The sequence below is a fragment of the Toxotes jaculatrix genome, chromosome 7 (genome assembly GCF_017976425.1).
Source record: "Toxotes jaculatrix isolate fToxJac2 chromosome 7, fToxJac2.pri, whole genome shotgun sequence".
NCBI lineage: Eukaryota > Metazoa > Chordata > Actinopteri > Toxotidae > Toxotes > Toxotes jaculatrix.
The window spans coordinates 3,079,874-3,104,102 of NC_054400.1; the positions used below are offsets into that span (position 1 = coordinate 3,079,874).

General features: G+C 40.8%; 1 protein-coding gene across 1 annotated transcript; it reads left to right on the plus strand.

The window, feature by feature from the left end:
- Positions 1-1,195: 1,195 nt before the first annotated feature.
- On the plus strand, positions 1,196-22,010 carry ppil2 (peptidylprolyl isomerase (cyclophilin)-like 2). Its single transcript, XM_041043295.1, has 20 exons — positions 1,196-1,331; positions 1,530-1,579; positions 1,850-1,895; positions 2,144-2,206; positions 2,624-2,675; positions 3,097-3,148; positions 3,529-3,620; positions 4,058-4,147; positions 4,253-4,328; positions 4,416-4,576; positions 5,749-5,824; positions 6,471-6,577; positions 10,350-10,439; positions 12,744-12,777; positions 15,790-15,907; positions 16,379-16,435; positions 18,503-18,575; positions 19,264-19,326; positions 19,586-19,728; positions 21,747-22,010. The coding sequence occupies exons 1-20, from the start codon at positions 1,300-1,302 to the stop codon at positions 21,850-21,852; spliced, it is 1,581 nt and encodes a 526-aa protein (XP_040899229.1). The 5' UTR covers positions 1,196-1,299; the 3' UTR covers positions 21,853-22,010.
- The last annotated feature ends 2,219 nt before the right edge of the window (positions 22,011-24,229 follow it).

Sequence of the window (24,229 nt, forward strand, 5' to 3'; positions counted from 1 at the left end):
GTTTGGTTCTGCCTGACAGATAAAGTGCCAAGGATGAGAACTTTTAATTGTTGTTGAGTTACTCATTGTGCAACATGAAGTTAAGTGTAAAGTCTATAGTTCGTAATCGAGTCTTTGTCCTTTTGACTTGGTGCGTTTCCTTCATAAGCTGTTGAAGTGCTGCGAGTGATGAGAGGCATGAAAGCCAGTTGTAACTCAGGTATGCAGGCAGTCTTTCTGTTGCTGCTCTGTATTATATTTTTTATACACAAACACCATCACTCCACAGTATCCTTTATCTCTAAAGGGTTTTCTTTGAAGTTTAATTCCTGCTTATGATGGATCCACCCTCTGTGTGTTTTGTTTTCTTGTTCTTTGTCTGTGTTTTGGGGGAAAAGGGGGTTGGTATTCCCTGTATAATTTGTCCCTGCTTGAGAGGACGTGTGCAACAGGAACTCTGAATGTACCTTCTGCTACACATTACTACACTTTACTAACCACCTGGCCACTGTTCATGCCTCTAACCATGTTTGTTTGCTCGCTTCTCTTGTTAGAAGAAGTAAATTATTAGCCACAATTGTGAAAATACCCTTAATGAATTAAATGCCAAAACAAAATATGCTTAATGTAGACTCATTTATTCTGCTTTGTTTGATTTGTCATGTTTGTCCATTTAGTTCCATTGTTTCAATTTAAAGCATAGATACAGAGAAGAAAATATATTATTTCTGCTTGAGATGGGGTGAGAGAAAAGAAGAGAACTAGTAGACACCAAGTAGAAATATTTAAACTAACTATGGGATTACTATCACCCAGCGTAGAGGATGAGGGTGAAAATTTGATTTAATAATAAATATCACAGCTGTTTTCAGTTTAGTGTGCATATCTGGCCCAAGTTCACATATTCTGATTTCTTGTTTTCTCTGACCAACTGTCAAAGCCTCAAAGATGTTAAGTTTACGATTGTAGAAAACTAGCATTCACATTTGACCTATGAGTGACTTTTTAAAACCGTTTTATCTTATAAAATGATTAAAATGACAGGTCTTCGGTTAATCAACGTAATTATTTGTAGGGCACTGGATAGCTTGTGGGTGTCTGGTGTCTGTCTCTGTCTGTCTCTGTCCATCTGTCTGTGTTTTAACCATTCTTCCAGTAGGGGGCAGCAGAGCGCCGCTGTTAACGTGAATTGCCGTTAATTACGACGACGAGCAAGAAGATAAACCGGAAAGGCTCAGGCACGAAACGGTTTGTGTTTTTGTCGGGGAAAGTTTTTCCTTTTACCGGAGATAATCTTTCATACCGTCACAGAAATTCAAAATGGGGAAGCGACAGCACCAAAAAGACAAAATGTAGGTATTAAAGTTACACTGAGCATTTCACGGCGACACCGAAAAGCACGTCTTGTTGTTAGCTTAGCTAGCTAATGCTGTTTGTTAACGCGTTAGCTAGCTAACTGTGTTTTTGCTTCACTTTTATTCCATATTACTTCATTGTCCGTCCATTATTTGTGTGTGCGTGCGTGTGTGTGTGTTTTATCCACCTGGCAGGTACATCACGTGTACAGAGTACACAAACTTTTATGGAGGGAAACGAACAGGTGAGTCTGTCCATAGTTATCACTCTCCGGTCTTAACATTATCTGGCTAAACAAATATGACTATATATCTGCGATGTTACTGTCCGGTTTATTTATGATTTTTGTCTTTGGCCGTTCCAAGAGCTTCAGTTTGTGTTTCGTGAAATGGTTCATAGTGCAGCTGTCTACAGACTAGTTCAAAACTGACAAATGTAAATAGTTTTAAAATCAACAAGACAATGGAAATGAATGCGGTTTTTTAAAGTTTTGCTTGATGTTTTTACTTTTTAGAAATCCCACAAGCAAACTTCAGACGGCTTCCGTTTGACCACTGCAGGTAAGAAGAGAGGTACAGTAAATTTAATGTATATAGCAAAACAGATTTGCAGTTAGACTACTAACAAATTCTGACCTTGCTGTTACAGTAGTATAGGATAATTGACAACAATATTGTATATTGCACAGATGTGAAAAAACTGGATTGATGCTAAAATGTTTTAGCTGACCAATGCAGACTGCAGAGTAATTGTAAAGTATATACGATTTGCTCATTTTGAAATAACTGTTTTCTCTAAAACATTCCAGCTTGTCCCTTCAGCCATTTGAGTATCCTGTCAGCACTGAGGAGGGCGTCGTCTTTGACCTTCTGTAAGTAGAAGATGCTAATTTAACAAAAAAAAAGAATGTCTCCTTGACTATTAGTGACCTTTTGAGTGTCAGTTGTCATTGGGTATTTGTGTAGTGGTCATGAAGGAAAATAGAGAAACACTAGTTGTGCTGATCTAACTGGCCACACAAACCAAACAAATTCCAGCTGTGTGTTAGTGCTTGTTTTGCCCTGGAACTATAAAGGGCAAGACGACTATAAAGGGATGACTTTGATGGTCCATCTGTTGTATGATTTGTCTGTCGGCTCACCACTGTTCACACTAAATAAAATGAGGAAACAAAAGAAAACTGTGAAATATAAACATGATGTTCTTGACAGTGGATGTTTGTTTTTGTTGTGGTTGCTTCCTCCTGGTTTGATCTTAATAATCCCTTCCTTTTTATCCTCTGTTTCAGGAGCATTGTGCCCTGGATTAAGAAGTATGGTACTAATCCGATCTCTGGAGAGGTAAGAAAACAGTGATTCTCATCACGTTGTTACTGGTCAGTTTATCTATTGTCATTTATTTTCTGCATCTGTTTGATGGTTGAAATATTAATCTGTGTATCTTAAGCAGTTGCAACAGAGATACGTTTCTAGCTAATCAAATGTCAGGATTTTCTGCTTTTCTCTGTGTCCTGCAATTGTAAATTATTTATATTTGGAAACTCTTTCTGTCCCTTTTTCTGTCCACTTAAATAGTATTAGTGTAGCGTTCCTAATAAAGTGCTCTGTGTGTAGAAATGCATCGTCTCATTAAATTGAAATATGCTAGAGAGTCAACTATGTGACATGTTTTTGAAATCTTACTCTTACTTTGGCAAATGAATTTGGTCACTTTATTTTTACGAGTGCACACCAATGCCTCAGTGTTTATTCTTTCCCACAGAAACTGGAAGCAAAGTCTCTCATCAAACTCAACTTTGCCAAGAACAGTGATGGTAAATATCCATGTGCTTAGTGTAATTTTAGCCATAAAAGATCCACATAGAAACTAGGGCCATAATAAGTTGTTACTGACATGAATAAGCTTAATTTCCTGCCAAAATCAGTGAGAATTTGTGGTCAGGCCACACGTATGTTACTGCAATGCTGTGTGAGAGCAGCTCGTGAAGACTTTCAGAGGATAATTTTTTGGGGGGGGGGGGGGGTACGAACAAATTCAAGCAAGTGGAGGAGGAAGATGTGGGAGAGGTGATATACTGCAGCAGGGGGGGTCACCATTACATGAGGTGCTTCGTGAGTTTCCAGGCTGTGGCAGCAGATTGAGAGCGCCCTGTCGCTTTGCTTGCTTCTCATTCTTCTTTTCATTTTGTTACAGGAAAGTATCACTGCCCCGTGCTGTACAACGTCTTCACAAATAATTCTCACATCGTTGCCAACAAGGTCACCGGCAATGTGTATTCTTATGAGGTTGGTGAACTCACACACACTTTCCCTGCATTGGTCGTCATACAGACACTTTTTGTAGCACAGACCGGTGTCTAAAATTACACACACACGCAGAGGGAGAGATGTTATTGATTCTGATTTCAGTGCAGATGCTCTGCCCACATGGTCTCACAAGATGCTGCCTTACATCACACTGAATTAGTTGTGTACAACAAATGTTTTTCCAAACAAACTGGGGATTACACACTGTACAGGACAAGTTCCTCTGGTTTTACAGATACACTCGACATTTGAATAGAATCTGCTTTTTTATAACATATTTTAATCATATAAGCTTAAGAAAACGAGCAGAAATAAATAAAATGAAATAAAACGAAGTATAGAATTATCTTCATTTTCCCTTTCACTAACATTAGTGATCATAGTGGGCTTTCTCAAATGTTTCTGTTTTTATTCAGGCTGTTGAGCAACTCAACATTAAGACCAAGAGTTTTAAAGATCTGCTTACTGACGAACCCTTTACCAGGAAGGACATTATAACACTTCAGGTGGGTTGCTGCTTTGTTTTGGTTGGCAAAGTTGAAGGAACATGATTTGGGGAAAAGTGGCCTAAATTCTGATGGTGAACTGCTTTTGATGTTTTGTCCTTGTAGGACCCCACAAACGTGGATAAATTCAATGTTTCCAACTTCTTCCACGTAAAAAACAATATGAAGGTGTTGGATCCAGGTGAGTTACTCACTTATTAGCTGTCATTTGTAAATGAACTGTTTGTGATTTGGTTAAACTTTCTCTTTTTTTCCCGGCACGGTTCAGATGAAGAGAAGGCCAAGCTGGACCCGGCGTACCACCTGAAGAGCACTAATCTCGAGACCAGGGAGACCTTAGCTGAGCTGTACAAAGACTACAAGGGGGATCAGCTCCTGGCTTCCACCATGAAGGAGCCTGAGGCCAAGAAGACAGACAAGTTAAATGCGGTAAGGAAAAACATCATGATGCTAAAGTTGATGAAAACTGCAATAAATGGAGAGAGGATGATGAACTGAAGGACCAAGAAACACTGACACTGATAAAAACATGATGTATGTGATTAATCAATCACTTCATTTGTGCTGCTGCAGCATTTTAAGACATTTATCCAGGGAAGAAGTGTAAGTTTTACTTAGTACACAGGAGGGAGCCAAACACACATTCATAGATTAACCTTACTGTTGGCATCAAGACAAACAACTGCATCCAGAAAGAGAACAATGAATGTTTACAGTGCTGAAAGAAGATGGATAATATTTGACACATTTCAGGATTTTAAGCAAAAATCGAAAAAGACACGGACAGTAAGTCTAAAATATTACCCTGAGTGAGAAATGGAATTTGTACCGAGGCCTGTTTAAATAAGCAGAGTTGACGTTATTTATTTAAAAATGCCCTGTGGATTCTTAGTTTAACCTTCCTACAGATCTGCCCTCAGTCATTATAAGTCAGGTTTATCTGTAGGGGAAACAAACACACAGATGTTTAACAAAAAGGGTCAACTGCGGTCACGTTACCGCCGCGACCGTGTCCCTGAGTAACGGTGGGGGGTGGGGGCAGGGGGGGTCTGAATCACTCTGAACAGCATCATCACCTCTTCTCTTATCAGCTCCCCTCTGATGCCACGCCATGTCTCGTTTTTACGCCAGAGCTTTCCCTTGGTTGCTCTCCGTCTCGAGTTCACAGTTGAGGTGACGCTCTGACGGCGTCTGAGAGAACAGGGGAATATAGGTCAGACGGAGCACACAAGGTGTGCTTTCATGCGTCTTCACAAGAACTAGAGCAGAAGAATGCTAAGCCAGGACTGTAGAATAGACTTGAGCTTATGAAATCCGTTTTCACCTCTCAGTCATCGTCAGTGAAACAGCACTGATAAAATTAATAGAATTAAACTTGCGTAACTCTAAAACATGAAGAGATGTCTGCTGCTCAGAACCGTTTTCATCCTGTGCCCTATTTTGAGAAAGAAAAAACAAACTCTGCCCACTCAATGGCTTTTGAAGACGACAGCAAGTTAACCAACGTCATAAACATATACACTGTACAAGTAGTGTTTAAAAAAACAATGACATAAAAGCTGTAGTTGTTCATTTTTATTTTTGTCTCTCCTTTTCCCCAGGCTCACTACTCCACAGGCAGAGTTTCTGCCTCCTTCACGTCCACGGCCATGACTCCCGCAACAACACATGAAGCAGGCAAGTGAACGTCTCACATTAAAAAAAAAAACATCTGATTCCCAGCAGAAAGAAGCATTCACCTCTTCTTTCCTTTGTTGCTTTAATCTTTATTTATCCAGGGAAGAGTGGCTAGTCATGCCTGCTCTTTTGCAGCAAAGTGCGGTTTCGTGCTCACACAGTTGAATGCAGCTGCAAGTGGGAGCTGCTCAGTTCGACTGTGTTTTCTTCTCCTGTCAGCCTCTGAGCTGCTCCATGGGAGAGATTTGCTGTTATGCAACTTTATAGTACGTTCAGTCCACTTCAGAAGAGGACGACAGTGTTTGGATTTAGTGACCTAGTTGGGGTTTTTGTAAAAGGATGGCATGCCGTATATTTTTATGGGTGTGTGGACATGTATTGTCTTTACAATGTATATATTTTGAAATGTGTGGTAGCGTTGAATACAAGAAAGGATTTGTGTTTTATTTATTTAGCCCTGCCTTCACTGAAGAGGCTCTGAGGGTTTTTAAAGGTCAGACATGCAGCAACATAAAGCTGAGGCTGATGAACAATCAATAAAATTTTAAGATTGTTTTTCAAAATAACAATTGCTGCCTGATAATCTCAGAGGTTGTCATCAATAAAGGCACATTACAGTAGCTGAATTTGTATTTTTCTGTTATAGATGCCATTGCAGAGGACGCCGTGCGTTACCAGTATGTGAAGAAAAAAGGCTACGTCCGTATACACACGAACAAGGGAGACCTGAATTTTGAGCTACACTGTGATAAGGTAATGACATATTCACACACACACTCAATACAAGATCATTAGCCTTGTGCCAAAGTGGCAGTTGCACACATTTATCTTATGTCACTTTTACATAAAATTCATGGCGGCAGTCTGATGAGGTCGGACCTAAAAATGTTTCCCGAACTCTTCCAGCACATCATATGCATTATATGTCTGAATGAAACACACAATAAGTAGATATAAAAAGCAGTTTGGCCATGCTTATTATACTTAAAGAACGGCGAACCTGATGAAGTAAATGTTAGAGATTTGAAATGCTTAACCAAAAAAAAAATATAAATGTAGTTTTAGAAATAGGGCCTGCGTTTCTGACACTGAGGCTCTGATTCAGACTTGGCTGATTTAATTTGCCGGTACAAGGCTCTCAAATAATGCTGTCGTGACATAGGTTTGGCCTGAGAACATGGTTAAATCACATCTGAGGGAGACACATCCAAAACACTGAAACCAGCCTTTTGCAGAGTCTGTGCCCCGGGTTGCCAAGTTTACATCTTGGCAAAAATGTGTTTCTTGTGTGCCTCCTTTTTAAGGTTAGATGTGGGGCTCCAGAGACACAGCGTGAGTTCCAGGAACGCATTTCTGCCCCGGTAACCAGGCTCTTCGTGTGCTTGGTTTTCATTGGCTTCTGAGCCGTCGAATCAGAATAATGAGGGGAAAGTGGCAGCGGTTAGACAACCTGCCCTCTGTGCCCCACACCCTCCTCCTTCCCACCCTTCCTCCCCAGTGGTTTTCACACAGGATTGCAGCTCTATTTGTGGCCTGCTGTTTATGAATTAATGAGCGCCGCTTCACTGTCACATACACTCTCAGTCACAGAAATCCAGAGCCCACCTCCCTGTTAAGTGCCCATTTGCTCACCCAGCTTTGGATGTCTCAGCCACCCCTGCCCTCATTGTCCCCAGCTTGAATGAAATGTGAGGGGGCAGATGTTGGAGATTGGATGACACAGCCTGTACCGTTAGTCACACATACTATCGAGAAAGGTAAAGCTTTATATCCGAAAGCACAGTGGATACAGTTAATAGGCTTCACCTGAGTGGGATAAAATTGGATGGCTGCATTAGGTTTGAAAGTGGCTTTGCATGACTAAGATTTATATTTGGATACAGACGAAAATCCAAATATTTCAAGTTAAGATCAACCAAATGACAACAAATAAGATTAAATAATGTGCAGGAGGGGAGGAAAAAAGGGCTTATTGATGACCCTTATCTAAATACATTTAAAAAAAAATCACAGTTAAAAATGTATAAATTAAGACTTATGTAAGTTAAAGTATTCCTCAGATGCTCTTACGTTAGATTTGGGTGAAAAGTAACAAGAATAAAAAAAGAAATTAAAGTAAGTACATAGACCATTAGGCATCTCATAAAACGCACACAACTCTGGCAGAAAAATTATCTAAGTTAAATTGTACATTTGTATTTTTTCAGATTAAAGGAAATACTTTAATGGGTTTTATGTCCCTCACCCCCACCCCCCTGGGAAATACTTGTAAACGCGAAGCTCCTGTAAGCAAACGTGAAGGGACGTTTTTTTTTTTTCGTTCTGCGTCAGCAAACATTGTTTCCGTGCTGACATCACCGATTGCTGACAATTTTAGGCGCCTAGGCATGTTTCTAAATTGGATTGCATTTTAAACATTCCCAGGCTGAAACTCACACACAGAAACAGGCCCACAAACACAAAAGCAGGCACGCAGACACGCTAAATTAGCCACCATTACAGGGCAGCACCAGCGAGAGGCAGGAGTAGCCTGAGTGGCGCAGATAGCGATCTCTGACGTGAAAGCTTCTGGTTAAAAGTCAAAAGGATTAAGATGAAAGTGTAGTGGCAAAAAACAAAAAGGAAAGGCTTGCATGTCTTAACTTGTATTTTATTCATCCACATACTAGATATCTGCAACAGACAGTTTGCCATTAGCTGTTTTAGGTGTTTTTTTTTTCCATTCCTGAAAGCAATTTTATGGATAAAATGGTTGAAATCAAACCAGTGTTTTTTTGTCTCGTGGTTTAAAACAATAAGCCTCTTTGTACCAGAGTTCTTTGAAAATCTGGGATTTTTAATAGAAAGAAAAAGAGGCAGAGCGTTGAACCCCAACAGCAAAATTGAGAGGTAGGGGGGAATAAGACCAGTAGAGCTTAGAAGGACCTGTCACACAGCAAAAGGCCATTGAATAAAAATATGTTTTACGAAAGCGCCTGCTGCTCTTGGAAACCACCAACCATTGTTGCCAAGGGGGGGGAAAGTTTAGTTTCTCACGCAAACGTGGACGCACACATATTCAGTCACACTCAGAAGTGTTCCTCGAGGCTGTTGACATTAATAACAGCGGACCAGACCAGCGTCACAGTCGAAGCCACGCCTCCCGCTTTGGGGACAACAAAATGGCTTATTTCACAGAGTGGCAGTGGGTCAAAATTAGCCTCTCTCAGTGGGTGTTTTGTAATGATTTACAAGATGTGTAAAAGTTTTTATGACACAGGATGTACCGTCAGAAAGAGGAAAAACCCAGATGTTTTTTTTTTCCCCTTAGTACCGAGTACTAAGCTTGGCTTCTAGCTATAGAGATACGTGAGACTGCCTCAGGCAACAGCTGAACCCTGCTTCATCACAGACTTATGTGTATATCAAACACTTTCTAACAGGTCAGACAGAGTTGCAAGTGTGTGTGTGTGTGTGTGTGTCTGTTTATATGAATTTAAAGCTTCATGTTGTCAGTCGCCTCTGGAAGTTGAGATATAACCTGTATCTGCAGCTTGACACCTGTTCAGTATCTCTTCACGCAGCTGAACTACAAATCAGCACTGGCTTATAGTTAACTGATGTCTTTACTGATGCTTTCCACTGCCTGTTTATGTTCAGTGTTTGTGTTTGTATGCTACAGTTTCCTGTTTAAATTTTTAATGAGTCGTCTGAGAGATTACCTGGAGATTTAATTAGCTATGAGCAGATGCCATGATATGAACACCTCGAGCCATCAAGTGGCCTTGTTCACCCAGCAATTTATCCGTCTGTGGTAGGTTCGCAAAGCAGTGAGCGAGACCAGTTGTGTTAAATTTATCGGGGTTCCTCAGTCTCTCCACACCCTGATGGCTTGTTATGTAGTTTCTGACTGCGCGGCTAACACACCGTGATGGTGAGTTTTCCCAGGCAGTGAGCTTGGATAACGCGCCAGGTGTGTCTTCCAGGTCACATCTGGGTTTTTGACATATTAACAGTTAGAATGGCAGCACTCACTTACTGTGGTTAAAAGTTGTCTGTTCCTGCCTGTGTGTTAAACATGTTTCATTCAAAAAGAATAATATCTTACATGAAATGACATGATTGGACATCAGGCAGAAGCTGTTAGAAATGTAAGGCTGCATCAGACAAATATTGACATTCAACATCCGGTTTATCTAAATGTTATGTGTGAGTGTGGGTGTGTTACTGGGTTTAACTAAAGGTCTCCTCCCATCTGACATTCGATTGATTTAAACACACAGCACTTTGAGAAGGCTCGGCAGTGATTCCTGACAACACTCCGTGTCTGTACTTGTGTTTTTAGGTTGTGTTCTCAATGCTACTTATTCATTTTATTACTCACAACTGTTTTCAGTAATAAAAAGTTTACAGAGCATCTGATATTATTGGCTGTGGAGTGCCCACTCAGCATATTGGACACTACAAATAATTACACCAATTGCTGAGAACACATTTTTATCCTGGATGTTCTTATAAACCGTCTCTGCATGCTCTTTTCCTCCAGGTTCCCAAAGCTGGAGAGAATTTCATCCGTCTGTGTAAAAAAGGGTACTACGACGGGACGATCTTCCACAGGTCCATTCGGAATTTCATGGTGAGCACTCCGACCACCTAAAAATGCTTTTATGCCTTTGTTCAGCTTTTCTACTTACCTCCACTCCAGAGCGGGCAGTCAGTGCAGAGATGCTAAATTCGGGGCTCTGTGCTCTGCAGTCTGCAGCATTTTTAACTGAATGGGTTTTTTTTTTCAGTACTCAATCTAATACTCAAAGTGGGATGTAATAAAAGCGTGAGTGACAGTTTCCACATCCTTTCCTGATTTTAAAAAAAGAAAAGAAGATATGATCTTTGCACTTTTGCAAATGGGTTGGAATTTTCTAGTATCTCAAGGGACATTCCCCTTTATTGGAAATGTCACTGGTTGAATATTCACAACAACCACGTATGATGTGACGGCATTAACATGAAAATATTTTCAGATCAACACTGTTTTGATGACTTATATAACCGGACTCAGACACTCCATACTGTGACAGTTGATAAAAAAAATCAGGGTACACTATATTTAGGTGGGTTTATCCTCCACCCTCCCTCTGTGCTACTCACGTCCTCTGTATAAAAGTGGTTTAAGTCTCTCACAGACTGGTGAGCTTTAACCCAGAATATAAACGAATTACTAACCACTGTGTCATTCACTATCTTAACAAATTGTCTCTTGTTGAAATAATAATATATATCAGTGTTTACAGCTTCAGAGATTAGTAAACACACAGTTATTTTTTTCTAATTCACTCTCCAGCTGAAGCTTCTTAACCCAGACTGAGAATTTGAAATGACAGGTCTCCGATCAGCTGCTCGTCGGTGAATTTCACAGCTTCCGCTCCCATAATTAAAGTGGCTCTGAGTGGACTTCTGGTCTCAAGAGGACCCTTACCTTTTTTCATGCTGTCCCCTGGTTTTCATACACAGCGGCGAGCTGTGAATTGTTTATCCATAATTACTGTGCCACTCACGCCTTCGACTCATCCTCCACGGCTGTAAACGAGGGGTGGCTTTGGAGAGAAACATAAACATGGTCCTTGTTTCAGTCAAAGCAGTTTATCAGGACCTGTAAGGGTACTGAACATCCTGAGATGACACTTTTGAGAATTTGACAGTTTTACTTTGAAATGCGAGAGGCCCACCAAGCTGCTACCCCTCAGGCTCAGACGGTGAGAAAGATGTTTTACATGTGAGCCTGCCGAGTTACCCGGGACTCTTAAACGCTTCGCTGCAGTCGTTGCAGCCTCTATAATTCTGCTGTCTCTGTTTAGACAGAGAACACAGACACGTTCATAGGCTTTGATCAGTTTTACCGAAAACTGTTAAAAATATCATCAAATGCAAACGTTCGCCAGTGATGTAGTGTGACATCGAAGTGAAGGAATTAGAACTTGAATTTTTAAACCTTGAAGTTTGTGAAACTATAGACACAGGTACAAAAGTGTTGTACGTCTGAGATCATGCTTGACCATGATTTTTCATGAGCATAACGCTGGTTTTGTCAGGTAGGTGGGTTGTTGAGCTTTTGTAGACGACTGTTGCTTTGCATTCAAAATTATTCAAACAAACAGGTCGACCACTTTTCTCTCCAACCACATAAAACATTTGCACTCTGAATCTTTTGGTTGCACACCTAAATTGGAGTAAGAGCTACGCCAGCACCATGCTGGTACGGTACGGTGCCCCCACCCTAAGCTTTGAAAGCCAAAAAAAAAGAGTTTCACTAGTATTTGAATGTTTTTTGCTCTTTATCCTCTGGCTGTCTGCATTCATTGCCCTTGCTTTCTTCTTACTGCTGTTTTGTTCTTCTGCCCTCTGCTCCATTGTAGAACGTAGCCCAAACAACTTAAAAGCAAACAGTGGGAAATACCTCTGATTAATAACAACAATCAAATGCTGCATTGTCTGCTGTTAGGGGAAAGAACTTTGCCAGGTCTGTGCTGGTGGCATCCACACAAACCGTACAGCGAGCCGCTCATCAAAATTTGCCCCACAGCAGCTCCTGTGGTCAAAACCTGCACCGCATGAGAGAAGTACTTTTCCATAGGAACAATAATAGGAAAGTTGAGCATTAACAATGAACAATAGAGGCCAGTACCCAGGAAAGCTTTGACATTGGCCACTAATGATTGCAGGGAACATGACTCCAGATTGGCTGTTTGACAAAAGGAAATATTACAAGATTACAAATTAAAGTCTCATCTGACCACTTTACAGAAACGGAACATTTTCCCGTAATAAGTAACATGAACAGCTCTTCTGTTACCGCAGGTCAAACCTGTATTTGGCTTTCAATGTGCAGTACAGGCAGCCAACATCGACCAAACCTAACAGTATTTTTTTTTTTTTTTTTCAGATTCAAGGAGGGGACCCCACTGGCACTGGTACAGGTAAGACGAGGCCGGCACTTAAACCACATTTTGAATTGCATAACGCGTCCCTGTTGAATTATTAATAGTTCCTTTTTGGAAGATTTGCGTAAATACTGCCTGCAACTGAAGATGCAAGTCAAGAGTGTTACTAAATATACTCTTTTAAAGGCACATGGGATGCACAGGAGACACTTATGCACACACACAAAAGTCTGAGGGATTATGTGGATGGGAGAGGTCTTGTGTGTAAGTCCCTGTTTTTAAAAGCCAGTTTAAAAGGCAGCTAAGTGTAATTGACTGCTAGGCCTCATACAGTTAATTTCCTGCCTCCGTGTCGTGTGTGCCGCTGTGAGAGTTTGCTGCACAGAGCGTGCTTTGTGTCTGTGGGCGTCTCTGAACGCTGCGCAAAATGCATCTGCCATGACAGATTTATGAAGGTGCAGAATTCCTGGCCTGTGGGTAAAATTCTCCTCATCACCTGGCCCGAACAACGTGTGCACACATGAACAGACCTTTAACCAGCTTTTAAAGATTTATTTTATTATTTTTTTTAGTGTTTCACATCCCCAAAACATACACTGCTGTGACTTTTGACATGCAATGTGTATACCATTAAGAATTTAAACTCTACATAGGCAGCTGTTGTGAAGCTTTGGACTGGTGTCATCTATTTTGTTTTGTTTATGTTTATTTGAAATGTCTGCTTTGGAACTTGTGCAAGCCAAAGAAGGGCTGCCGATTTTGAGTTTTGAGTTTAATGAAAATCCTATATAAATTTGCCCACTCATTTTGAGTGAGCCCTTCTCTTTCATTGCCTGTGCAGAAATTGTTAAGAGACACATCCTCCTAACTGCTCACTGTAGCGTTAACAATTTCCCCAAGTTCAGCAGAGCCTCATTTATCTACAACCTTTCAGAAGTCGATGCTTTGGAGAAAGAAATGTTTGACCTATAAATGAAATCCCAGACACATATTCCAAATATGAAATGAAAAACACATGCTCACATATTTTGGAATGGCCGAATAATGTGTTCGTTTGTAGAGGTGCCTCACAGCTGTCCATCAGTGGGGGCAAATTTTCATTTTCCTGCTTTCTTCCTTGTTAAACCTGTTTGGTGGGTCAAAGTTTGGGGTTGTGCTGTTGATGTAAATCAAGGGAATTTTCAACCTAACATCAGAGGGGATTGCAGTTGGATTTATTGGTTAGCTGTTTGGTAAGAATTCGCTTCTGTCTTCATCCTCCTCTCTCGCTGTCCCTTCGTTTACCATCCAGTCTGACTGAGCTAAAATGCCAGCGAGTTGATAAATTATGCAGAAATGTCACTGGGGCTGCACGGTGCCTCTGAAGAGCTGATTGGCTGGTAGTATGCATTTACACTCCAGTATGTGTGCATTTACACAAATGCACACATATATAGCACACCCTGCACCTATACACACACACACACATGCAGGGTTTCATGCATAGACACCAGCTGGCAGGACGTGGGACAGTGAAACATACCTCGGGGGCGACAGATCCTCTCCCCCTGTTGTGAGCCAATAAACTCCTGCAGTGCATATTCCTGTATACTCATCGTGATGATTCTTAATAATGAAGTCGGTCTAAATAATGATTCACAGCTTGAAGGCTCTCGACATGGCTCCATGTTCAAGGGCAAACAGGCCTTTAGCTTCTTATGAAAACGCGTGACGCCTGTCTCTGTAATGGTGCCGCAGTTTGAATCAGCGGTACAGTCGGAGTCAGTCGTTTGTGTCGTTTTCGTACAAACAAAATACATTTCGAGTTCAGACTAAGAGGATCATGACATTTCACAATGGAAAAAATGTAATTGTGCACTGTAGCCGAAAATTATGAACTATATGAACTCAGTGTTATCGGTTTGGCCCCCCAAAGTGTACTAATTTTTGTTGATATACATTAAATCCCAGATGGTGCAATTAAATGACAGATTAACACTGTGAACTGTCAGTGAACTGCTGAAACTGCCTGAAAGCACTGACATAATGATTTCCTTTTAAAAAAATAAATAAATAGAGAGAGTGAGAGAAGGAGGGGGTTTGTTCTGCTCCAGCAACAGAAAATCAGTTTTCTGTGAAGACTTTAAATCTGAGTCGCAGTCCAAACAAGCTGCTCACTTTTTCTCAACAGGGACCTTTTCGTCCATACATTAAAAAATCCCCTGTGGACCCATGTGACCAGTTTTGTTTACGTTCAGTGTTTCAGTCCAGAATGCATTGTGTGTATCACAATGCATGTGTATGTGTTTCCTTCCTTAAACGTTTACAAAGCCGAGTTTTTGAAATTTTTCTAAACCTGCATTGTTCACAGTCGTGTTTATACACAAGTTATAAGTTGGCACAAGTTTTCGGAAACTTTGCAGTGTGCCTTTAATAAAGACAGCCGTTTAGTTTCATCCAGAAAATGTGTCAGATCTGTTGTAGAAGAATGAGAGATGGTGTAACTTAACTATACAGTTTTTTAATGACTTGCCCAAGAGAGAATAAGTAAGGAAACGCCATATGTTTGAAGGTTTAAAGTGTATCACACCCTATATTGTATATGATACTGAAATGTGGGCTGAGTCGTCGACTCTCATCTTCTCTTTGTTCCCCTTCGAGCGAAAACCCTCTGATGGGAAAAGCCTGTGCGCGAATGTGACACCTGAATAGACCGTTTTTCACAGTAAACATTTTGAGTTCTTTTCAATTCAAGTGTCCCATTAAGCTTTCAGAATACCAGGGCCCTGAAACAGCAACACGCTCTTTCCAGGGAAAATGGAAAGATGTGGAATTGGAAAAAATTGAGAATTTCGGGGGATTACTGTTGTAATTACTCATGTTTCTTTGGATTGTGCAACGTCTGTCAGCTGTATTACCTGCTGCATTAATCAGATAAAACATTTTGTTGTTAAGGTTTGAACCCTTTCTCTCACTTTCTCCCTCTGGTTGGTTTCCACTTTCACCTCTTTCTGTTTTTGTCTCTTTGTGTCTTTCCTTCCTCCCCTCACCCACTTTCTCCATTCCCAGGAGGGGAATCCTTCTGGGGAAAACCTTTCAAGGATGAATTCCGGCCCAATCTGTCCCACACTGGCCGGGGGGTTCTCAGCATGGCAAACTCCGGTCCAAACACCAACAAGTCCCAGTTGTAAGAAATGTTTTTTGAAAAGCCGTCTTTCCCTAAATTTTGAACAGAGGCTCTGTCCTAGAAAGTCAGTCAACAGAGAATTGTATTTTGGGGGTTTTTGTGTCTCCTCCGTCCTTTGATTTCTTAGCTGAGGTCCCACAGGTGAACAAGACAAGAAGAATTGAATGCTTTCAGAATACAGTGTCGTGTGTTGAGTGCACAGAGAAACATTTTATGCATCATGGCATTTACTTATTTTGTAATTAACAGTAATTAACATTTTGGCAAATTTAAGTCAATTTGAAAAATCGTCCCCTATGAAAGAAAAGTGTTGTAAACCTAATAAGTATTTTTGATTATTTACATAATAATCAATAAATTAATTGTATGTAATTATATAAACAGACATGGCATCTTCACTTCCTGTAAAGATGAGGCTTTTTTACACATATTCATTTGCTGAACATTCGTCTGTGTCCTGTTTCCTCTCAGCTTCATCACATTCCGGTCGTGCAGCTACCTGGACAGAAAGCACACAGTCTTTGGAAGGTAAACCTTTATTCTTTACTTTTTTAAATGGACCCCACTGTGGCTTTGTGGCAGTGTTTCCTGTAATTTAGCAGCTGAGGCTTTGAAAGGTGACGGTCCTGACAGATACTTGCCTCTTAGTCTTCCCCTCACTCTCTCTCTTTCTCATCTTCACATATTATTTTTTAATACATATTTGGTTCCTTCGGAGCTCCAGACAGTGCAAACAGTATTGTATTGTGACTTCAGTCTGACTCTTGGCCAAGAGCGATGAAAAATTTAGTAGATGCTGAATCTAAACTGATGCCTCTGTCTTTCTCTGTCGCTCTCCTGGCTGAGCTTAGCATGATCTTAAATGGTTGTGTTTTTGGAGAGAGCTCGGGCTGTTGTCTAAAAATATTCAGACTGCTTTCAACTGACTGATTCCTCACATGGTCAACACACTTAAAAAGCTTCTGCTTTAACCCAGCATCCAGCTTTTCATCCTCTCCGGGCTGTAGTCACCTCACATTTAATGGGAATGGCAGTGTCGGTCTACGTGACCTGATCTGTGCATCATGTGAGAGGAAGGTTTTTCCAAACGTAAATGTGAGACTGGCCTCTTTTTGTATTTCTCTTGTTTGTTTGTTTGTTTGTTTGTTTGTTTGGTTGGTTGGTTGGTTGGTTGGTTGGTTGGTTGGTTGGTTGGTTGTTTGGTTGTTTGGTTGGTTGGTTGGTTGGTTGGTTGGTTGTTAAGGTGTTCAGTTGCTATTTCTTTAAGCTTCAAGACTGCTGCATTTCCATTATCGATTATCAATTATTTTGTTTCAATAAAATAATATAAACCATAATATAATATCTAAACTGCTCTAAACTCTAATCTATCTATCTATCTATCTATCTATCTACCTGTCTCTATCTCTATATAAAACATAACGAGTGTGGAAGCTCCTGTGTTCATCTGAACATGTGGAAATAGAGCACATGTGGCCTGAGAACGACCCCCTGCTTCCTGGCATTTTCTTTGCCTGTGTGGTTTTTAGCAAACTTTACTCGCTCTGTTGTCAGAGACAGATTAATGCTCAGTTGTTGCTCTAGTGTATATTTCCAGCAGCAGGTTGGTGTAAGTGGGACTGACCCAGAATAAACCACAGTGTGTGTGTGTGTGTGTGTGTGTGTGTGTGTGTGTGTGTGTGTGTGTGTGTGTGTGTGTGTCATGGTAATGAATGTTTGTTTTTGTTAGTTTTTGGTCAGTGCAGCTCTGTGGCACAGAGGAATAATGTATGTACTGTATGTACCATGTAGCATTACAGTAACTCAGCTGTTTACTTTGCATGGGCTGAGACAAGGAGCAAATTACTGCTGCCATGGTAACTTCCCAGAGTTGTAAAATCCCTCCACAAAGAACTGCAATCTTCAGTGTGGCGCCTCGGCATCTAATAAGCCTTCACGCTGAACTTCCTGGATCATATTTCATCTCCTCACCTGTACCTGTAGCAGCACACACGCGCAAACTCAGTCTCTTACATAATCTTTGACACGGTACGACTGTCAGTCTGAACAGGAAGTAAAAGTTAAAAAGTTAGCTAACGTGTGTGTGTCTCATGTCATCAGTCGCTAACATTGTTCTACAGCTTCCTGGGAACTTTTGTTTTTGTAGTTCAACACACCTGAAAGCTTTCTCCAGAGAAATCATCAGCGGACAGCAGTCAGTTAAACTTTGTATGCATCAAATCAATATTTTGAGCTCATTAAGCTCATAGTCGTGAATCTGGCGCTCCGTTATTTCGCTCAAGTTTGAGAAAAGTCAGACGTAAGAGTCAGGATGTTTCAGTGTGTCTAACTGTGTGATTAAAGCTACTTAATGAGATTCGATAAAAGGATTTGAAAGAATTCAGATCTGATAAGTGGATTTGATACTGGATTCAGATTCAGGGAAATCCTACTGAAACCCCAGCCCTCATGCTGCCCTTGTTTTATCTTCCCTATCAAAGATCAAAACCATCTGGGGCCTGTGTGGAGAGCCCAAGTCTCTCCTGCTCTTACCCAGATCTATAGAGGACTCGTCTCAGTAATAAAGTCTGATTTTCTTTCGTTTTGTTTTTGCAGGGTTGTTGGTGGATTTGAAACACTCACAGCCATGGAGAATGTGGAGAGTGATCCCAAAACAGACAAACCAAAGGTAGGAGCTGGTGATGTTTAAAGTCTCAGTTGGGTTAATCATACTTTCATGGTAAAATGAATGAGTGTGCTCACTGGAATCAGAGAAATATTCCCCCACAGGGTTTTTTCCTGTGTCATTTTACACGCTTGAAATGCAGCTGAGCAAATCACAGAGTGCAACTACGGAATAAGTTTGAGTTCCTAAATCACAAACATGAAAAGAAGCTGAGGAGTACAAGACTTGGACACAGTGCCATGACAGTATCTTGACCCTTACGTGGATCATCTAAAGGTCAGGCGCTAAGACAAGAAATGAAGCAGGGGCCAGTGAGAGATGTTAGAAAACCCAGTGATGGGCTAAATTCAGTCTTTGCATGGCAGAACTCATTCTGTTAACCGAAATTACAGATATGATAAAAATATTTATTAAAAATATTGTTTTTAAAAATGTTTTTAGTGCCATTTTTTTCCAGAATGACTGTATCTTCAACCTGTAAGCAGTAATGTGATGTTTTGTTTCTAGATATGTTAGATAGCAGACATTTTAGAGACTTGTGTTTAATAGTATATGATTAATATTTTAGATATTATCATTTACAGATCATTTAACGGTGACCGGCATGAGGACACACAAGATTTTTTTTGTCCTTTCACTGAACCTTAAGCTTTTTGGATCCTATATTTTTCTGTTTGACTCCATTTTACAGTCGGAGATCAAGATCATCAGTACGACTGTGTTCGTGGACCCATATGAGGAGGCTGATGCTCAGGTATGTATCTCTCTCTGTTTGCATACATCAGCTGTCTTGATAGAAATGGTGTAGAAAAATGGCGTCACTGGTTGACAGGTCTTTTAGTAGCAGTATACCCACCCTCCCACCTGGGGCTTGTGTTGTGAAACATGAATTTTGTCGTGAGTGTTAACACGGGAGTAACAGATACGCAGCCCAAAGTCCCGCAGCGTGAGCACCGTCCTCCGCGTCCTCTGATCTGATCTTTTGGAAGATTTACCTGATTTGCGTTTTTCAGATTGCCGCCGAGCGAGAGAAGGAGCTGCAGAAGCAGGAGGAGGAGAAGCAGCAGGCCAGCGTCACCCTGAAGAAAGCTAAGGAGGAGCAGGCGCCAAAGACCTTCAAAGAAGGTGTGGGGAAATACATCAACCCCTCCACAATGTAAGGACGCACACATGCATACTAATTTACCGTTCAGCAAACTGTACTCTCCCCTGTGCTTTTATGGTAGTGACTCATCCATGGGCATCGCTCTCACGTATATAAAAAACTGCACATGCACAAACCTGAAGTCAGAGAGTTTTTATTCTGCTTTGCAGGCAGAATTTGGATGAAGTTAGCCCGGCCTCCACACAAACAGTCTAAAACGTTTTCGCACGGTCTGATGTAAGCGGCGTGAGAAACAGAATATTAATGAATGGATGATAAAACATTATTACACAGCAACACAGAATGAGTAGAGGCACAAAATTGCCAATTATGGAGAAGATTACCTTTTTTCCCCATGGGCATAATTCAGGTTTATTATCCAGAGCATTTTTTTTTTTTTTTTGCTGAGTTTAGGTACATTCAATTGTATTTTGTGATATTACAGCATATTTCAGTTTAGTTTCAGGTTTATGTCTGTCTAACAACACACTCACACTCAAAATGGTCTGTCAGTCAAATATCAGACTTAGTACAGAGATGAAAACATTCGATTCTTGTCCTTTCGCACTACTGAGATTGAGTCATGTGACGCTTTTATGGTTTATGCTGGATTTCGTTGTGCCATTTTTCTGAAACTCCATTGTGTCAAAACTTTTAACATATTTTTTTTCAAGGTAAAATCTGTTCAGTAAAGTGGAATAAAATGAGGAGGTTGCATCTAAGACAGCTCACACATTGTGTTACCCTGCAGCATTTCTAGGATTACTTTCATTATCCACAATCAAGGTGCATTACCTGAACGGAGAATGTTGTACTTTGGCTAAAGCGTGTATTAAGAGATAATTTAGCCTTATGATTTTTCACTCTCTTTGATGATGTTTTACTTTCAGAGTGAATCCATCTTTTCCTGCTCCTGTCGTTGCAGCATTTTCACAGAGTCTTATGGAAAGCATGTCAGTATTAATGCTTTCAGATAACCGTCTGTCCATTTTCCCTGACGGTTGAGTGTAAAACTGTCCTGTCATTAACTGTCCTTTTTAAGGTCCATTCACCAAATTCATCAAATGATCCTTTAAACTTAAAACGCAATCAGTATGTTTTGTGTGTGATTAGAGGCTGGGTTCTGGTTCAGGGTTAAAAATTTGGGTTGAGATGTTTGTTTGTTTGTTTTTTGGAATGCATCAGTCGATATTTTTAATGTGACATTTAATTAGTTTAACGCCGTTTGGCTGGAGCTGGATAGACTCGGGGGAGTGAGATCGAATTATGGATCACACTGTGTTTACAATGAACAGAGGTGCTGTGATTGGCGTCCTGAACTGGGAAGTTGAGCTTCCTCGAGTGATGTAAAATTTTTATTTTTTTTGTTTTCTATACGTTGTTGGTCACAACTAAACGGATTAAACAACATTTAATGACAAAAATCATTAGTTGCAGCCCTAAAAGTCAGATTCATAAGAAGATCTAGTAAAAATCATGCGCTCATCCGGTCAGGTGAGGGAAGGGAAGGGTTCCTCTTCATGTCTGGTGTACGTGAGAAACATCTGAAATAATGTTTGTGTCATGCAAGTTCATTCCTGTCAATGTGACGCCACAAAGTGAAGAGAAGTGAAAATCTGGGAAAGGGCTGGTCAGACTTTTGTTTTACTTTTAGTAAGAAAAGAAAAAAAAATCCTGGGAAGCTGAGATAGTCTGTGTATGCAAATAAACAGCATAATTTGCAAAGAGAATAAGCTTGTGAGAGCCAGTTCAGACGAAAGCAAGAATAGATCAGAGAAACCCACAATCTGCAAGGAACAGGGCCAAATTAAGCAAACTAAACCATAAGATAGGGATCAAGGTCTGTAACAAAGCTCGTCTATAAAGATGGGTTTTTAGAAGCCGGTTAAAATGGTCCAGAGACGCGGCAGATCTGGTAGATTTGAGGACGGAGGAGCGATCGTGTTTTGTTTAGTGTCATTTTGTTTTAGAGCCACAGTTGAATGAGCGTATGTCCTCCACATGTTGATATTCTGCTTCCTCTCTTTCAGAAAACGTTCCGCTGCCGAAGATGAGAGCGGGCCGTCCACCAGCGGAGCAGCGGCGGCCAAGAAGTCCAAAGGCAAGACCGGATTTGGAGACTTCAGCTCCTGGTAGCACAGACACATTCAGCAGTTTTGTATTTTTACTGGTCAGGCTCAGTGTAAGCAACAGTTAATTTCATTCAGACTTAGATTTTTGTTTTGTTTATCGTCTCTGAGTAGTTTTGGCGTCTTGTGTAACTATGAATTAAAGCTACTTTTTTGATAATGCCATTTGGTACCATCCTCCTTCAAAGGTCCTGTGTGACTATTGATTTTGAGACAGTGCATTGACGACGTTTTGGTCTGATCAGGCAGCAAGTATAAAGATTTCAGCGCTTATTAAGAGGAAACACTGCTCAGTGTAAGAGGTAATTAATCTTATCTTCATCATCCAAGACAGTCGAATCAATATTTGGGCTAAAACCATCTGATTGATATCTTTGGTCCTGGGCGGTTTAATCAATGTTTGGTCCAGGATGGTCTAATCAGTATTTGTGAACATGATAAACTCCCGTCACCGGGCTGTGGTCTGTGTGAAGAGGTTTTAGGGTGTAAGGCTTTATTTAATGATGATGTGTAGCCGTCGCAGCTCGGTGCCGACCACTTTGGCTCAACTCCCAAGTGTCTTAATGGATGTGCTTGTCACATTTCCATCATCCCTCAGTACAGTGCTTCACAGAAAGCTTGAGTCATAGATTATATCAAAGTCAAGGTGGCCCACACATGAAAAATTAATCTCGAGCTCGGTCACTTTATGTCCGCCTTGGTTGTTTAGGTTAAATTTAGGACACACACTGATTCACAGATAATATAAATCCTTGAACATTTAGTTGTTGAAGAACAATGCAGGTGTATCTAGGGTTGACTCCTCTGAGACACTGAAATAACAGCAGCCGACTTTTACACTCGAATTTTCTCAAATTTGAGCCAATTATTGAAGCTTCAGACTCACAGCAACGAGCTTAATGAGCTCAGAATATTGATTTGATTCATAAAAAATTAAACCGGGACTCTTCTGTAGTTAAAGTGCTGTGAACACCAGCAGCTTATAATGTTTTCTGTCATTTTAACCAGAGAAAGAAACGATCAGTGCCGACTAGAAACGAGAAGCTGCTAACGTTACCTGGATGTTTTCAACATGGGAATTTGCTAATAAAAAAATAACAAGGAGATATAAAAGATTGTGTAAGAGGTTTGTTAACATCAGCAACTTTGCAGACTGGGAATCGTTTCCCGGCTGTCTAAAACCCGGCCCTGCTGATGTGTCTATGGCGAGTGTGCACTGAACTGTGTGTTGCCACGTGGAGTTTCCAACCCCTGAGTATCATAAAGATCTAAAATGGCCACGATGGACATATACACTCAAAATGTTTCCCAGAAACTCCTTTAAAAAAAACAAAAAAACCAGCAAATGTAAAATCTTCCATTGTCCGAGTTTAGAATCAACAAATGTGCAACTGAGGGCTGAAAACAGAATGTAATTTCACGAAGGTGAGAGGGATCATTCCTTTTCAGATCCGTGTTGCTCTGGTGAACCGGTGGTTTTGGTGATAGCACCCTTGTGTCACATAACCCATAATTTATTGGATGCTTGGTTATGGCCCTAATGCTGCTCCACTTGAGTCTCATTATTTAGCTGTGCTCTTGGCAGCAGTTGCCAGGCTTTGGGTTTTTACCTGAATGAATACACCCTTGAGTGTCCTCAGCATCTTCCCTAACTGAGTGAGATGAAGCTGTGTAAATAGCAGAGGTGAAAAATGGAGCTGGTGCCCTCCAGAACCAAAGTTCCTGACCTACACCGTTATCCTTTTCACACGTGGACTGCTAAGACTGCTAAAACTGAGCTGGGGTGTGGTGGTGGGGAAAGTCATTCGTTTTCCAACTGTCCCGTCAGCGCCGCAGCAGAGACTGAATCCCGTCAGACTCTGGGACACTGAAGTTGCTAATTCGATGAATAATTGAGGTCTGTGGTTCCTACAAGCCTTTAGATGGGTGATTTGAAACCAGGGAGTCACAAGCAAGCAGTAACTTTAGATGGTAAGTTGCTCACATAATGTACTCAACTGTTCTCGCTAAGACATGCCATTACCAGTTTATTAGGTATACCTTCACTACATAGTGAAATTCAATATGACAGCTTTGTAATTCATACTGTCTTTGTGATGCTTTTGCAGGTTTGTGTTTGTGTTTTTAAAGGTTTTAAGAACGTTTTGAGGCCGTCCTCTTTGTCTTTCCAAGTGTCTTCCAGCTTTGTAGGGAGGTCAACCACTCAAAGGTGAGATTCATTACACTCAATTCGTTGTTAAGGCCCAAATGACATAACTAATGTGAAAGTTATTCTTGACTTTGGAAACACCAGTTTGACAAAATGTCTGAATTCAAGGTCCACTCGCTTTTTGTGAAGCTTTCAACCACATCTCGCAGTCTTTCTCCGTGGATGGAGTTTGCTC

Bases quoted from the DNA above. Each gene is read 5' to 3' on its own strand.
- ppil2 (XM_041043295.1), top strand. From the start codon at position 1,300: ATGGGGAAGCGACAGCACCAAAAAGACAAAAT. The intron at 1,332-1,529 runs GTAGGTATTAAA...TCCACCTGGCAG, and splicing joins CAGCACCAAAAAGACAAAAT to GTACATCACGTGTACAGAGT. The intron at 15,908-16,378 runs GTAAGAAATGTT...GTTTCCTCTCAG, and splicing joins AACACCAACAAGTCCCAGTT to CTTCATCACATTCCGGTCGT.